At 41.9% G+C, this 16,053-nt stretch overlaps 1 protein-coding gene across 1 annotated transcript in view; it reads right to left on the bottom strand.

The window, feature by feature from the left end:
• Positions 1-16,053, bottom strand: part of LOC129386610 (uncharacterized) — a 74,150-nt gene that overhangs the window by 52,300 nt on the left and 5,797 nt on the right. Inside the window, exon 2 of the mRNA XM_072287664.1 lies at positions 1,713-2,099. Coding sequence (XP_072143765.1) covers positions 1,713-2,093 — 381 coding nt within the window. The 5' untranslated portion in view covers positions 2,094-2,099. The remainder of the gene's footprint in view (positions 1-1,712; positions 2,100-16,053) is intronic.

Here is a 16,053-nt window from a genome sequence, read left to right as displayed (position 1 = left end):
TGCAGCTATATATATTGATAACGTTCTCTGTATATTAGCTATGCTTTGGCGCAGAGTACGAAAGTATCTTAAGAACTCATGTTCCGTTCACGCAAAGCACATCGAGTAGTACCTTGATTCCGCTGGCCCATACTGACTTTAAAACCCTGCAAATCACAAAATTTGTTTCGAGCGACTATACCGCGGAATATGGAAGGTAGCAATTAAAAAAATTGCTAGAACGGCGGTAATGTAAATCAGAAGCATCATTAGTAAAGCTTCGTAAATTAACAAATTCTGCATTTGACAAAACGTGAGAGTAAGCTCGGTACTTCGAGCTCTTCAGTTCATGGATTCACTATGTCGTATATACCGTCAGCAATAAAATAATTGTATAGTGCAAAAAGACGGAATCTGGAATTGTGCTGCTGCACATTCCGTAGCAATCACTGGTGCTAGAACAAATTTGATGCTCTACAAGTGTGTTCGTGCATGTAGTGGTTTTAGTAGGTATGCGTGGCATGTTTATTAATTGTAGAAACATTTCAAGAGAGAACAAACATGTCTTCGACGAAGCTATACCAACGTAAAAACTACATCTTTTTATTCACAAGGCACACCCACTAATGAACTAGGTTCCTTTGCCTTCTGGTAGAGCATTCTTCGTGTTTGTCGGAGGCGGAGACGAACTGCTGCCGGGCAGCTACCAATGAAATAGGTACGAACGTGCAAGCAGCCATGCGATCGGCCATTAAAGAACCTCAATGCTTGGGAAAGATACCTGCCTCGTAGGAAGTTGCCGGAATCGGACTAGCAGACGTCATTGAGGGTTGTTTATGGTTTTGTTTAGCGTGGTTCATGGCACAGTAAGCATTAAGTAAGTAAGTAAGCAGTAAGCACCCGTTCTTAAGCACTAAACCGCTGAAAACCGGAGACCGAGGCTGGGGCCTCTCTTATGAAGCAGTGGGTGTCTGGCCTTGGGGATTGAACCACACATCTCCCGCAGCCCAACTGGGACCCTACCCACTTATCCATAGCTGTGAAAATTTGAAATTAAATCCATAAATTTCAAGATACATTGACGCTTTGAACACCATTGAAAGGAGCAGCTACTGATTAGCCACGCTACATAACTTCCACGCCAATAATAGCGACAATTTCATCAAACCTTAGCTGATGAAAATAATGAATGCACGGGTGTCAATTTTATCTTCTTCGCTTTCAGAAGACAACGAGAAAATTTGCACTCTACTATGCTGCTACTCGCAACGAAAGAATTCAAGCTATGCATCAGCACCATGTATGAATCAGGTTTACATTTAAAGAAAAGTTATCACTGATTCGTGTACGAGATGGAGACATTTCAATCTATACATAACAAAAACGAACAATCAGACCGTTTTCTCTATCTTATGGTCTTGCAGCTCTATAAAGCTTAGTAGAATTCATTGTGTTCTAAGTAATTCTGACACATTTTTTTCCCCAACAAGTTTCAGTCGTTTGTTCGTGAAATGAACTTGCTCAAAGAAACACGCTATTCATACCCAGCTCCTACAGCAACCTCCGGATTAAATGAAAAATATTTTTGTATTTAGGTGGCTATCTTTCAAATTAATGTGGCTATATTAGGCGTTTAAAGCATGTCATTATAACAAATCTGCGTGCCCAAAACTAGCATTATGAATCTTGAGGAGCAGAGAAAAGAAACCCTATCCGTGCGTCCTTGGTCATACCTGGAGACTGTCCACACAACGATGTCGAGCCAGAACACAGTGTAGATATATGGCAACTAATTCCATGATTCGAAAGTGGCAAACTGCTTCTGCACCGTCGTATAGGCGCAGCGAAAGTTTCCCGTAGACGCCCTCAACTACTTCAGCTCCCACCAAGTAGAGGAGATCGTTCAATTCTGGTAGTTGGTCCAAAAGTTTACAAATGCGCTGTGGTGTCGCAGTGCAGTAGAGAGGAAGATTCAGGGCCATTTGGCCGTGTGCTGTTCGCAGTTCCATCAGTTGTGCAGCAAGAATAGGTGGCTCCGGGAAGTCTGCGTGCAGGCTCTTCATTAGAGTGGCATAGCTCAAAACGTCTTGCCGATACTTGAGCGCCGTCGTCATGTCGTCCTGCGAAAACCCAGATCACCGACATTTGTTACTGGTGCAAAATAGTGCCAAAAAACACTACAATGAATTGCAACACTGGATAGAAGAAAAGATAATTTAGAGCTTCATGTTCTCTGGCGTAACTGTTAAGGCGGCATGGTTTCTTTATATTTGTTATTCGTTATTTTAAGAGTTCCTACAATATGAATAAGCGAATCTTTACGTGCGGTTGTGGTGCTAATTTAAATGTAAGAATGATAGGGAAAACTAAACTCAGGGCTTCAACCAACTTGCTGATAATGACAGCGGAACTGATATGATCCGCATTATACGTGCAATGCTCTATCGATTGTGCTACGGCAGCGTCTATACTTATGTCGATATATTTGAGCATTTCTATAGCTATACCTGATCTGCTAGTTGTAGCGTTGGTTTGTACCATTGGTAGCCATGCAAATTGCTACAACAAAATGTAAACTGTAGCGCGTGAGCTTAGGATCATTAGAACTGAGATCATTAGAACTTAGGAGAGTGGGAGCCGCAGCGCTGGATCGACCATGTCGCCTAAATATGCCTGGGTTATTTTACAGATTTTTACGGAGGAAGCCTAAAAGCAGTGAAGAAGAAACTAGGAATTGGCGAGAATCAGATGTATGCGTTAAGAGACAAAGCCGGCAATATCATTACTCATATGGATAAGATAGTTCAAGTGGCTGAGGAGTTCTGTAGAGATATATACAGTACGAGTGGGACCCACGATGATAATGGAAAAGAGAATAGTCTAGAGTAATTTGAAATCCCACAAGTTACGCCGGAAGCAGTAGGGAAAGCCTTGGGAGCTATGAAAAGGGGGAAGGCAGCTGGGGAGGATCAGGTAACATCAGATTTGTTGAAGGATGGCGGGCAGATTGTTCTAGAAAAACTGGCCACCCTGTATACGCAAAGCCTCATGACCTCGAGCGTACCGGAATCTGGGAAGAACGCTAACATAATCCTAATTCATAAGAAAGGGGACGCCAAAGACTTGAAAAATTATAGACCCATCTGCTTACTGTCCGTTGCTTAAAAGTATTTACTAAGGTAACTGCAAATAGAATCAGGAACACCTTAGACTTCCGACAACCAAAGGACCAGGCAGGATTCCGTAAAGGCTACTCAACAATAGATCATATTCACACTATCAGTCAGGTGATAGAGAAATGTGCGGAATATAACCAACCATTATATAAAGCTTTGATTGATTACGAGAAAGCGTTTGATTCAGTCGAAACCTCAGCAGTCATGGATGCATTGCGGAATCAGGGTGTAGACGATCCGTATGTAAAAATACTGAAAGATATCTATAGCGGCTTGACAGCCACTGTAGTCATCTATAAAGAAAGCAACAAAATCCCAATAAAGAAAGGCGTCAGGCAGGGAGATGCGATTTCTCCAATGTTATTCTCAGCTTGTTTACAAGAGGTATTCAGAGACCTGGTTTGGGAGAATTCGGGATAAGAGTAAATGGAGAATACCTTAGTAACTTGCGCTTTACTGATCATATTGCCTTGCTTAGTAACTCAGGGACCAACTGCAATGTATGCTCAGTGACCTGGAGAGGCAGAGCAGAAGGGTGGGACTAAAAATTAATCTGCAGAAAGCTAAAGTAATGTTTAACAGTCTCGGAAGGGAACATCAGTTTACGATAGGTAGCGAGGTATTGGAAGTGCGAAGGGAATACATCTACTTAGGACAGGTAGTGACTGCTGATCCGGATCATGAGAGTGAAATAATCAGAAGAATAAGAATGGGTTGGGGTGCGTTTGGCAGGCATTCGCAGATCATGAACAGCAGGTTGCCATTATCCCTCAACAGAAAAGTGCACAACAGCTGTGTCTTACCAGTACTCACGTACGGGGCGGAAACCTGGAAGCTTACGAAGAGGGTTCTACTTAAATTGAGGACGACGCAACGAGCTATGGAAGGAAGAATGACAGGTGTAACGTTAAGGGATAAGAAAAGAGCAGCTTGGGTGAGGGAACAAACGCGCGTTAATGACATCTTAGTTGAAATCAAGAAAAAAATGAACATTGGCAGGAGATGTAATGAGAAGGGAAGATAACCGATGGTCATTAAGGGTTACGGAGGGAAGCTTAGCAGGGGGCGACAGAAAGTTAGGTGGGCAGATGAGATTAGGAAGTTTGGAGGGTCAACATGGCCACAATTAGTACATGACCGGGGTAGTTGGAGAAGTATGGGAGAGGCCTTTGCCCTGCAGTGGGCGTAACCAGGCTGATGATGATGATGATGATTTTAGAGATATTGCTGCTGATTACGAGTTACGTCAGCACAAGCAACGGAACAACTACCTTTTTGATGGAAACGCCGGCTGACCGACAAGGGAACAGCGCCGCCCCGTTGCATCATCCTACCGTAGGGACGTCAACGACGGCCTGGAACTATATAAAGTCGGTCCTGAAGCCGACCACCTTCAATGGGAGGAGCAGTGCTGGATCGACCTTGTCGCCTAAATATGCCAGGGTTATTTTACAGATATTGCTGCTGATTACGAATTACGTAAACACAAGCAATGGAACAACTGCCTTTTTGATGGAAACACCAGCTGACCTTCAAGGCGACAGCGCCATAGGTTGCATCACCCAACCGCAGGGACGTCCCCGATGGCCTGAAACCATATAAAGCCTGTCCTGCCGCCGACAAGCTTCAGTGGCAGCGGCAGCGCTGGAGCGACCATGTCGCCTAATAGGCCTGGGTAATTTTAAAGATATTGCCGCTGATTACCAGTTACGTCAGTAGAAGCAACGGAACAACTGCCTTTTCGCCGGAAACGCCGGCTGACCTTCAAGGGGACAGCGCCACCCCGTTGCATTACCCAACCGCAGGGACGTCACCGACGGCCAGGAACCATATAAAGCCTGTCCTGCAGCCGACAACCTTCAGTGGGAGCGGCAGCGCTGAATCGATCTTGTCGCCTAAATATGCCTGGGTTATTTTACAGATATTGCTGCTGATTACGAGTTACGTAAACACAAGCAACGGAACAACTGCCTTTTTGATGGAAACGCAGGCTGACCTTCAAGGGAACAGCGTCACAAGTCGCATCATCCAACCGCAGGGGCGTCACCGACGGCCTGGAAGCATATAAAGCCTTTCCTGCCGCCGACAACCTTCAGTGGGAGCAGCAGCGCTCGAACGGCCATGTCGCCTAAATATGCCTGGGTTATTTTGCACGTATTGCTGCTGATTACGAGTTGGACAGATTAACAGAGGCGGGGGCATTGCGCTATTGGTAAATAAACCACTAAAATACGAGGCCTTACCTTCATTTGAAGGCCATGAAAACGCTTGCTGTCGATTATTTCTTGGAAATACCGTATTGTTAATGGGCGTCTTTTATAGGCCTCCTGGCAGCTCTGTGGAATTCTTTGAAAGCCTTTATAATTACCTAACAACTATAAGGAAGAAAGCGAGAATAATAATCCCTGGTGACTTCAATTTGCCTGGTGTAGATTGAGAGGCAAGAATCCGAAGTTCCACTGATAGGATTCATGCAGACAGTATGTTAGGCACAATGGCTGAGCTCGGTCTTATTCAGGTGGTCTCTTCTCCAACGCGAGTACGTGCGGCAAGTTCGACGACGCTGGACTTACTGTTTCTATCCGAGGGAACGTTTGATTAAGAAATTGATGTGGAAGAAAGAATATCTGACCACAAAGCAGTAATTGCGTCACTTAAAATCAGCAATAAACTCTTAACTAAGAAATAGGCTGGTAAGGTATTTGATTTTTTTTTTGCTAGCCGACGACACATCAATTCTCGACCGCTTGGCAATCAGTTTCGATGAAATGCCACATCATGAAGAATGAAATTGGCTTTGGCATCATTTTCTGGGAGTCGTAAATGATTGCTTGCTCAAATATGAGCCCCAAAATACAAAAAGGACAGTTAGGCCAAACCCCTGGATTACACGAGATATTATTCATCTAAAACGGTGACTGGGCCGTGCATGTCAGAATTCAAAGAGACACGACAGCTATCAGTAACCTCAGTGCGCAAGTGCGTAGCAAGTTAAAAAAAAAGCTAAATGTTTTTTTTCTTTCCGATACGTTGACTAAATATTTGGCAGAATCGCCGCAGAAATTTTGGAGGTACAGGTCAAGGAGTAGAGACACAATCGAAGTCGTTCTTGTAGATGGTATGTCGTGTTCTGAACCCTCCCTCCTTGCTGACGCGTTTAACAAGTATTTCTGCTCTGTATTCACTTTGAAGGATGATAGTGCTGTCGTAAAACAGTCGGACATTAATATTTCTAGCAGCAATATTGTTATCACCAAAGAAGGCATAATTGCTGCCTTGGTAAGACTAGACGACAAAAAGTCACCGGGCCCGCATAAGATTCCAAACGCTTTTAGTAAAGGTTATTCTTAGTGGGTGGCATGCTTTCTCGAAAAGCTTTTTTCGTTATCGCTTCATAACGTTATTATGCCTACTGACTGGCTGATGGCAAGGGTAAAACGAATTTTCAAATCTGGAATTGAGCTTGCCATTGGGAATTATTGCCCGATTTCTAATACGTGCACAATATGCAAGGTCCTGGAACACATAATTGCTGAGGAGTTCAGTACATAAAAAACAATCTTTTCTATAGTAAGCAGCATGGCTTTCGAAGAAGTCTATCAACTGTGACCCAAATGTTTGAAACTATGCTCAGCTTTGCTGAGGCAGTCAATTCGAAAGCGCAAGTTGACGTAACTTCCATTGATATGTCCAAGGCATTTGATAAGGTCTGTCATAGGAAGTTTATCAGCAAGCTTTATGACTTCGGGGTCAACGGACAAGTTATTGATTGGATTCAAGCGTACTTGACAAATATGCTGCAATTTGTTGAAATTAATGGCCAACACTACTCGCAAGGTTTACCCGTTTCTTCTGGTCTACCGCAAGGGTCTGTGTTGGGGCCGATATTATTCTTAATTTATGTTAATGATATAGCCGAGCATATAGATACTAGTGTTGAGGTTCGTTTATTTGCGGACGATTGTATATTCTACTGCCCAGTGAAATCAATAGATGATCAAAAATTACTGAATAAACCCTAGGAAGGAATCCCCAATTGGTGCTCCAAATAGAATATGGAAATTAATTTTTAAAACACTGCGTGTACGACTGTCTCTAATAAGAAAATAATACTGTATTCTAATTACTTTGTTAGCAACAAACAAATAGCGCGCACGTCAAAACTAAAGTATCTTGGTGTCACCATCTCAAATAACCTCAATTTCAAGGACCATGTAAATAACATATGTGGATCTGCTCAGCGAAAACTTGGATTTTTGAAAAGAAATTTGGCCCACGCAACGCCTGCAGTTAAGCTTAAGGCTTATACAGCTGTTGTAAGCCCTTCTTTCGAATAGGCTAGTGTTATACGGGATCCTCATTAGCAATATTAGATTAACCGACTTGAACGCATTCAGAGACTTGCAGTACGGTTTATATTTTCAGCGTATCCCAAAACACAGTCCGTAACCACTTTTCTCGCTAGGGCAAATTTATCGACACTGGCAAGAGACAGAAAAATTGCACGAATGAAGTTTTTGTACCAGCTCTCTATACTAATAAATTTAACCTACATCAGTCGCGCTGTTTGTTACGTCCTGGCAGAGTCTCTCCCCGTGTGAATCACGCTTATGTTTTTATGCGTTACAATGCCAGAATTGATGTTTTTAAATGTTCTTCCCTTGTTAAGACAATCGAAGACTGGAATGCCCTTTATTTGCAGGTTTTTGATGATACAATGACTGTACAATCATTTGAACGGAAGCTGGAAATCTACCTGTCGTGATGTATTTATTTTGTTTCATTGCTTGATGTGTGGACAAAATGTGTCAATCCTCCCACCTTGTACCAGCCTGAAAAGGGCTATCAGTATTCGAAATAAAAAAATAAATAAATCCAGCCTGTCAAATGACCCTCGCTTATAACCCGGAGACCGAAGGGCCCGGTTTTTATTAGTCATCTCGCGTCAGTCAGAAAATCGCGTATAACCTGGTGTTTTGAGGTATCATAGGACTATTTTATTGGGGAGTCGCCTGTCTCGTTACGGAAGTGTAGGTTTATTCTGCTGTAGGATGAACGTCAACTGCCAGATGAAGATACGGCACTGGCGCCATGCGTCCTACGCCTGAGCTCACTAACATTGACAGTCCTGGTTTCCACTTTGGGCAGGTAAATGGAATTCCCACAGCCTTCCACAAACTATACTGCGCAAATATGATCATGTGTGCCTAATAACGTTAGTGTTCATTTATGTGCGTGAAACTGCTTGTGCGGCATAAATATGTTGCACGCAATCGCCGTATCTCTTAATACATAAATTATACTCTCTTAGAAGGATTACTTTTAGCACTGTAGACGCTGCAGTTGAAGAGGCAACATGAAACTGTAAGGAAATGATGATAGGTTAAGATTATATACCAAGTGTTTCGGCTAAAACAGCAAGCAAAATTTAAATATAGTCATTTTGAAGAAGTAGGATGGTTTCTTCAGAGATAGGCTGTCAGGTGTTCTGACTCCTCCACTGGTTGTGACCGTTGTAGCGAGGAGTTAAAAACACACCTTCATTATGAGGCCTTCTATCATGTGTTTACACAGTTATTGAGCGCCGGCGACTTGTCTCATGACCGGATAACGGCCGAAATCATACCAATCTAAATGCCTCGAAACTATGAGACGTACGGAAATACCGCCCTATGTAACTAACAAGGGTACCGTCCAAACTACTTGGCCACGTTATTTGTTCCGACCGAACGAGTTACTCCTTGAGTCAACTAACGTTTTCTGCCAGCAGCAGCACGGATTCTGAAAACAATATCTTCTGAGAATTAGCTGGCCGAGCTCGAAATCGTCATACTGGAGTCATTGGAGGATCTGACAGAAGTTGACGCAGTATTCTTTGCCTTCTCAAAGGCATTAGGCCGTGTACCAAATCATCATTTGCTTGTAAAACCTTTAATCTTGGCTAGCCCGATATTTATTTACTTCGCTGAAACACTCCTAAATAAAATCATCAAAAGGGAATTTTATTACACAGTAACATGAAAAGTGCGTAGAAAGATATTTGGTCCCATAGCCTAAAGTGGCTAGTGATGGGTCAATACAAACAAATATATTGCAATAATTAGCAGTCTTATACAAAACAAACAGCGAAAGTATCACAGATAAACGGTAAATACTATATATAATCATAAAAGTGCGCTAAAAAAGAAAAAAAGAGAGCACATTACGATACACATGATTTTTTCCCTTTTCCTTTGTTTTAAAACAAGAAATAGAAGAACGTGCTTGGTAAGATAAGAAGTGGCATTCGCATGTAATGTCAAAATTTCTTGCGAGTTTTATTTAAAGAGCAAGTTATTCCACAGCTTAGCACCAGAGAATTGAATTATTCTTTCGCCGTACGCATTCGCGCATAAAGGGAGATTAAGATGACCGTTTCGTGCTTGTCTTGTGTTTACCGACGGAAACGTGAAAAAGGTACGCGGCAGAGGTGTGTTTGTGTTTATTTTGTTATTTACTAAGCAGGAATTTTTCGTCCCGTTTGTCAGTAAACGGCAGTATACGCAGCCTCTGAAATAGAGGATTAGAGGGATGACGCACCGAGGAGAAAATAATCGCACGAACAGCTCGTTTTATGCGTTACATATTGCAGTCACTCAGTTCAGCCCTTGGGCGCGGCCGGGCAGCCACCATTGGGGGTATGAGCCATCATAGTGGCTCATACCCCTACACTAGAGTTTTATGCGTTGCATATTGCAATCACTCAGTTCAGCCCTTGGGCTCGGCCGGGCAGCCACCATTGACCTTTAGCGCAACCACGTGACGTGACGTCACGACAGCCGGAGGAAAAGCTGGGCCCCAACTCGCGCGGTCGCGTGCGGCCGCAGCCACCACCTGACTCCCGCTCCTCCCGCTAGGGGCGCTGCGCCGGCGCGTGACGTCACGGACCGCGCAATATGCAACGCGCGCAATATGCAACGCATTCTTGGCTTAACCAAGCTAAGCCTGGCCATTTTTTTGTGATCGCAATGACGGACTATGGTATGTTATGTACGTTTGGCCCCACGGTTCACAATAATAGCTAAGGTGGCAATGAAACAGGCTAAAATATAATGTTCGTAGCAACGTCTAATCAAAATATTGACGGGCTCGTAGGAACACTTAAGAGATGAATGACAACTTTTTGCAAACTGTATTGATTTGGTCTCTCCAGTTAAGGTTACTGTAAAGTATAATGCCTAGATATTTAATAGTCTGAACACATTCAATGGTTCGATTGTTTAATGATATGCTAATTGAAACTTATTTCAGACTTTTCATTAGAGAACGAAAAACATTGTATTTTCTTTTATTGGCATTTAGTAGCAGTTGATTTTCTTCAAACCACATAGAAACAACTAGTAGTTAATTGAATACAGTATATTGTAACGTTTCAAGCGAACTACCTGTGAATAAAGTTACAGTACCGTCCTCATACATTAATGCTTTAGACGATTGTAGAATTCGCGGGAAATAATTAACGTATAGAACATACAACATGGTACCCAATACGGATCCTTGCGGCACACCACATGTGACATTCCTATATTCGGATAGAAAACCATCAATTTGTACATTCTGCTTTCGCGATGTGACATAACTGGAAAAGAATTCATCAGCGCCATCGATAATACCATAGAACTTGAGTTTTTTCGAGAAGTTCCGAATGAAAAATGGCATCAAACGCCTTTTTTATGTCGATAAAAATTTCAATAGCAATAATTTGATGGTTGAGGGCAGCGTTGAGTATTTGAAATGAAGTAGGACAAGCTGTTGATGTGGATTTCACTGGGACGAAACCATGCTGTTCCGGGCAAATTAAGTTATTCTTGCTAAGGAAGTCCTTCAGCTGTTGAGCGATTAATTCTTTAAAGGCTATAGTGTTTACTACACTCAATACGGATATCGGTCTGTAGCTGCCGGGAATATTATGGTTGCCCGTTTTGTATAGCGGTACAGCTTTAGAGCCATTTTTAATACACCTGGGTAAGAATTCGAATTTAATGAATGGTTAAATAAATGACAAAGTGGCTCACCCAATATATCTGGATTCTCTTTCAGTACGCTACCTTGTATACCATCAATCCCTGTGGTTTAGTTCATCTGTAGATTTCTTATAGCAGACGTCACCAGCTCGTCTGTGATGATCTGAAAGCCAAATCTGCTTTCACTTTTTTAACATAAGTGATGGGCCGTGCGAACTAAATTGTTTCGTAATTATTTCGACAACCGCGGCAAAGTAATCATTAAAATCATTTGTAAGGCTACTTGTGACGTTGTCAGGGAGATCTTTCTTTTTGTTATCGAGCCCCGCCACTTTTCTGACTATTTGCCATGTTTGTTTGTATCGCAGCGGCCAACAAGACGTGCATAGTATGCCCTTTTAGCTTTACGCATCAGCCCAAATGACTGATTTCTAAGGTACTTCAATTGAGGCTTGTAATATTAATTTCTTTTGTTTAACTTCAGCTTATTGTAACACTAGTCTTTTTTCTTCAGTAGTGCTATAATGTGCTGTGTTATCCAAGGACATATGGCGTGATCATATCTACGTCGTGTGTACGTATACGATGATTGCCTTATTGCATTCGTGATACTGCAAATTATGTTATCACATTCTACTTGCACGCCGTCGGTATGCAGAGTTTCGAACATACTGTGTTGCAAGAGGGTGCGTACTTGCAAATGCTTACCGCGTGTGTGATATATCGGGAGCAACTTTCCTGTTTGATGAGTATGATGGAAATACGACTGTGGAACGAAAAGAGAAGTCGAGTGGCGATCAGCAATTTCAAAATCATAAACACCAGCTGTTACGTTAGTATCAAGACTGCACAGCATGTGATCAATAAGTGTGTCAGAATTTTTACAGAAACGTGTTTGTTCGGTTATAACATTTCGAATGTTAAATGATTGTAGGAGAAACAAATTGTCATGGCACTGATACTTTAGCAGATCAATATTGAAGTCACCACAGAATATTATTTCGGAATGCGAGGTTACACATTGAATCAGCACACTTTCCATGACGGATATGAAGTCATCTACCCTTTAGCATGGGGGGCGATATACTAGACCAGCTATGACACCACATTCAATAGAAGCAAATAGCGTTTCTGCAGATTGTTAACGCTCGAGATATCATTTAGACGCTGGATACAGAGCTCGTTCCTGATAAACATGGCTACTCCACCGCCACGTGTCGCATGCACTCTGGGCTGTGACATCATCACGTAATCAGGTATATTTACGTATTCATCTTTCTTTAGCCATGTTTCTGCTATTGCGATTATATTGTATTGAAATGAATTTCAACTGTTTCAAGAATTTCAATCTGGACGAATTTTTTCTTTATACTGCGGATATTGCAAAGGAACACTGATATCTTTTTATGTTTCTACCACGCCCTCTCAACCTTTGCGCTATTAATAATCTCGATCGGTTACTGTACTCTATCGAGGTCCTCTGCGCATGTAACATGCAGAAGCCTCGAATTTTCAGTCTTCCGCATCGACACTTTGCCGCCTTTCACCTCGGCGAACTTCCAATTTTTTCGCTCTGTGCATTCAGTGCTTTTTCTAAAGATATCTTATTTGCTGGACAAAGGTGCTCATTTGCGAACACTGGCCAACTATCCTTGAATCCCAAGGTGGATGTGTTGAACCTCCGCTTTTCTGCCGCTCTCAGAACCCGGTCCCTCACTTTGCGAGAGTAGAATTTTACTATGATGTTGGGTTTCTCGTTGTCCTTTGACGGCACTCGATGAATTACTTCGATGTCAGGCTCGACAATCTTATGAGGTTGCGTTCTGTTCACATGTAATAAAGGTGCGATTTCCCTCTGACGTCTGTTTCATTTAGTGCTGCGGAAAGCACAGGCCTATCGCCGCTGCTATTTTCAGTATACATCAATGACCTGCCTACTAAACCAAAGACAAAATAAAGACTTTACACAGACGATTGTGCCGCGTACAGCCCCAGGTACTCTGGTGCGGACCCAATTTTGCTACAGAATGATGTCAATAAAATTACAAAATGGTGCGAAGGATGGTGCATAAAACGAAACTTTACGAAATGCAAGGTCCCGACATTGATGACGCAAACATCGCACTGTGAAACTACATATCACATTAATTCAGCTCCTTTCATCCGGACATCATAAGGAGTTTATTTCACGCCATTATCATGGTAGACAACACATTGAAACGATTTGCTCGGAAGCATCAAGCAATATCGTTTATCGGCCACGGAACTTATGGCTTGCTCCACCAGAAATAAGACAGCTTGCGTACCTCACGTACAGTCACGAGCAAAAGCTTTGGGCCAAAAGTGCTGATATTCTTTTTTTTCGCTGACCCGGCATTCCGGCTGAAATCAAGAGCGGACGCCTACGCGGGCCTGTTTGACCAATACAAAGTATTAAACCCATTCGACACAGCGATGTGCCTGAATATATTTTGCTTTTGTTGAGGGCTCAAGTATGCGTCTGCTATCTGGCATTCCTCTTAATCATTGGCCTCAGTGTCCATTAATATCTATATTCTGTTGCATTCTTTCCCTGCTGCCCACATAGTTACCAACATTTTATTGTTATCAACTTTACGCCCCTCAAATTTTGTATTAATGCATTCATTCAATATTTTATGCATTCTTGAACAATTAAGATATGTCAAACCTTCCTGTACTGCTGTGACTACCCCTATGTTGCATTGCCGTGTTCGTTTACTAATCATTTTCGGCCTTTGTTTTTTCAGTTTTTTTGCAAATATTTGTTCTGTGCTTGTATTTGTACGCCCACCATGCGAAAATCTCTTCCTGCGGCTGGAGTATCAATGAATAAATAAACCAATAAATAATCATATCTTGCTGACATACTAGAAGCAATACAAAATCGCTTTACACGATTGATTGCTTCTGAATATAGCCCAAGGTCTAGCGTAACTGCTATGAAGAGCAGCATGACCTACCATCTCCCTATTTTTGTCGCATCCCCTCTGCCTTTCGCATCGTTCTTTATTACAATCCGTGCTACACACACCACAAAGATTATCTTCACGGCTTAATCATTGTCACCTTGAAGCACACATTCGCGGACGCACGTCAGTGCTGACACTCTTCATTTTATTCCAAAGGGAATAACCTTATGGAACGCCCAACCCGATAGCACAGCCTCGTGTACAAACCTTGACTCCTTTGGGAAATATCTGTCCAGTATCATTCCATTGAAAAGTTAACTTCTGTATCTCATCAGCACATCATCAAGCAGCTTTCTGCTAAGATGTTAGCATGTTTTCCGTTTACATTATTGTTATTCATACAAACACCAATGTTACCAGTTCCTTATTAGCTTATGAGTTTTGGTGTTTTTTTTATTATTTGACTGTTTAGTTGCAGAACGCTTACGAACTATATATTTTGATGCGTATTAATACCTTCATTACAGTTATATTATTAGTTTTCTTTTGCATATGTGCTACCTCATCCATTCATCTATGTGCTACCTCGTACATTTTTCCATCGACGCCATTCTACCGATCCGGTTGCCAATCAATCAATCAATCAATCAAAAATTGCGCTTTATTTATACAAGTCAAGTAATGTGTACAAAAATAGTTGGACCAATAGCCTATGTGGCTAGTAGCTGGCCCAATACACAAAAGTACATGTACAGGTCAACCAAACACATATCTGCTCAATGAGTAAGAACATTTTTTACATGAAAAGTACTCTTTTTTAAAGGAAGAGCTATTACGTTTGCCTTGACAAGAAGAAGCGTTTACATACAAGATCAAAATTCCTGGTTACTTTTATTTCCACAGGCACAGTGTTCCAAGTTATAGCGCCAAAGTACTCTATTAATCGTTCACCGTATACATTGCTGCAATAAGGAAGGTTTAAGCTAAAGTTAGTTGCTTGCCTGGTGTTTGCACGTGGGAAGTTAAATATGGTGTTAGGTAAGGGAAAGTTGGTGTTGAGTATTTTGTGAACTAAACAAGTGATCTTATAGTTTCTCAACGCCGGGAAAGAAAGAATACGAAGGTCACTAAACAGAATGCTACTTGGGTGATGAACAGAGGAAAATATTATTCTTAGGGCGCGTTTTCGCAACTGCACTATAGGTGTTAAGTAAGTTTTATATGTTAGACCCCATATTTCACAACCATAGCTCATGTGGGTATGAAACAAAGAAAAGTATGTGCAACGAAGCAAAGCACGAGGAAAATATTGCCGGGCACGGGCCAGTGTGTAACAGCTGAAAGCGAGTTTTCTACAGAAAAAGCTAATTTTTTCTCTCCAGTGCAAGTAACTGTCTAAAGTAACACCTAAATATTTAAATGAATCAACACAATTCAGAATTCGGTTCGCTAGAGTCGAAGTCAACTCACTGTAGTCTAGTATTTTCCTGTTAGGGTGAAATATGATATACTTAGTTTTATCAGTATTTAGGGCTAGTCTATTTTGGGAAAACCATTCAGCTACTTTTAGCAGTTCACCAGATATAGTGTCTTGTAATGACGAGAGGGAGTCCACTGAGTAAACTAAGGCGGTATGATCAGCGTACATCAAAACTTTTGACAGGTTAAGTGCGCCCGGTAAATCATTTATACATAACGAAAACAGTATAGGGCCTAAAACCGAGCCTTGCGGTACACCGCATACTATATCTGTGAGAGCAGAATGATGTTTGTTAATTACCAATTGTTGCCTTCGTGCCTTAAAGTAGCTGTGGATGAATTGAAGCGCGTGTCCAACGATACGACAAGATTCCAGTTTCACTAACAGTATGGAGTGACAGATCGTATCGAACGCCTTTCTTATATCAAGAAGGATTGACACAGTAATGTTATTCTTGTTAAGAGTAGAATTAAGCGATTGCGAAA

This window comes from Dermacentor andersoni, chromosome 4 (assembly GCF_023375885.2).
Source record: "Dermacentor andersoni chromosome 4, qqDerAnde1_hic_scaffold, whole genome shotgun sequence".
In the NCBI taxonomy this organism is placed as follows: Eukaryota; Metazoa; Arthropoda; class Arachnida; order Ixodida; family Ixodidae; genus Dermacentor; species Dermacentor andersoni.
Note: the sequence above shows the minus strand (reverse complement) of the source record. Positions and strands in the feature narration are given on the sequence as shown.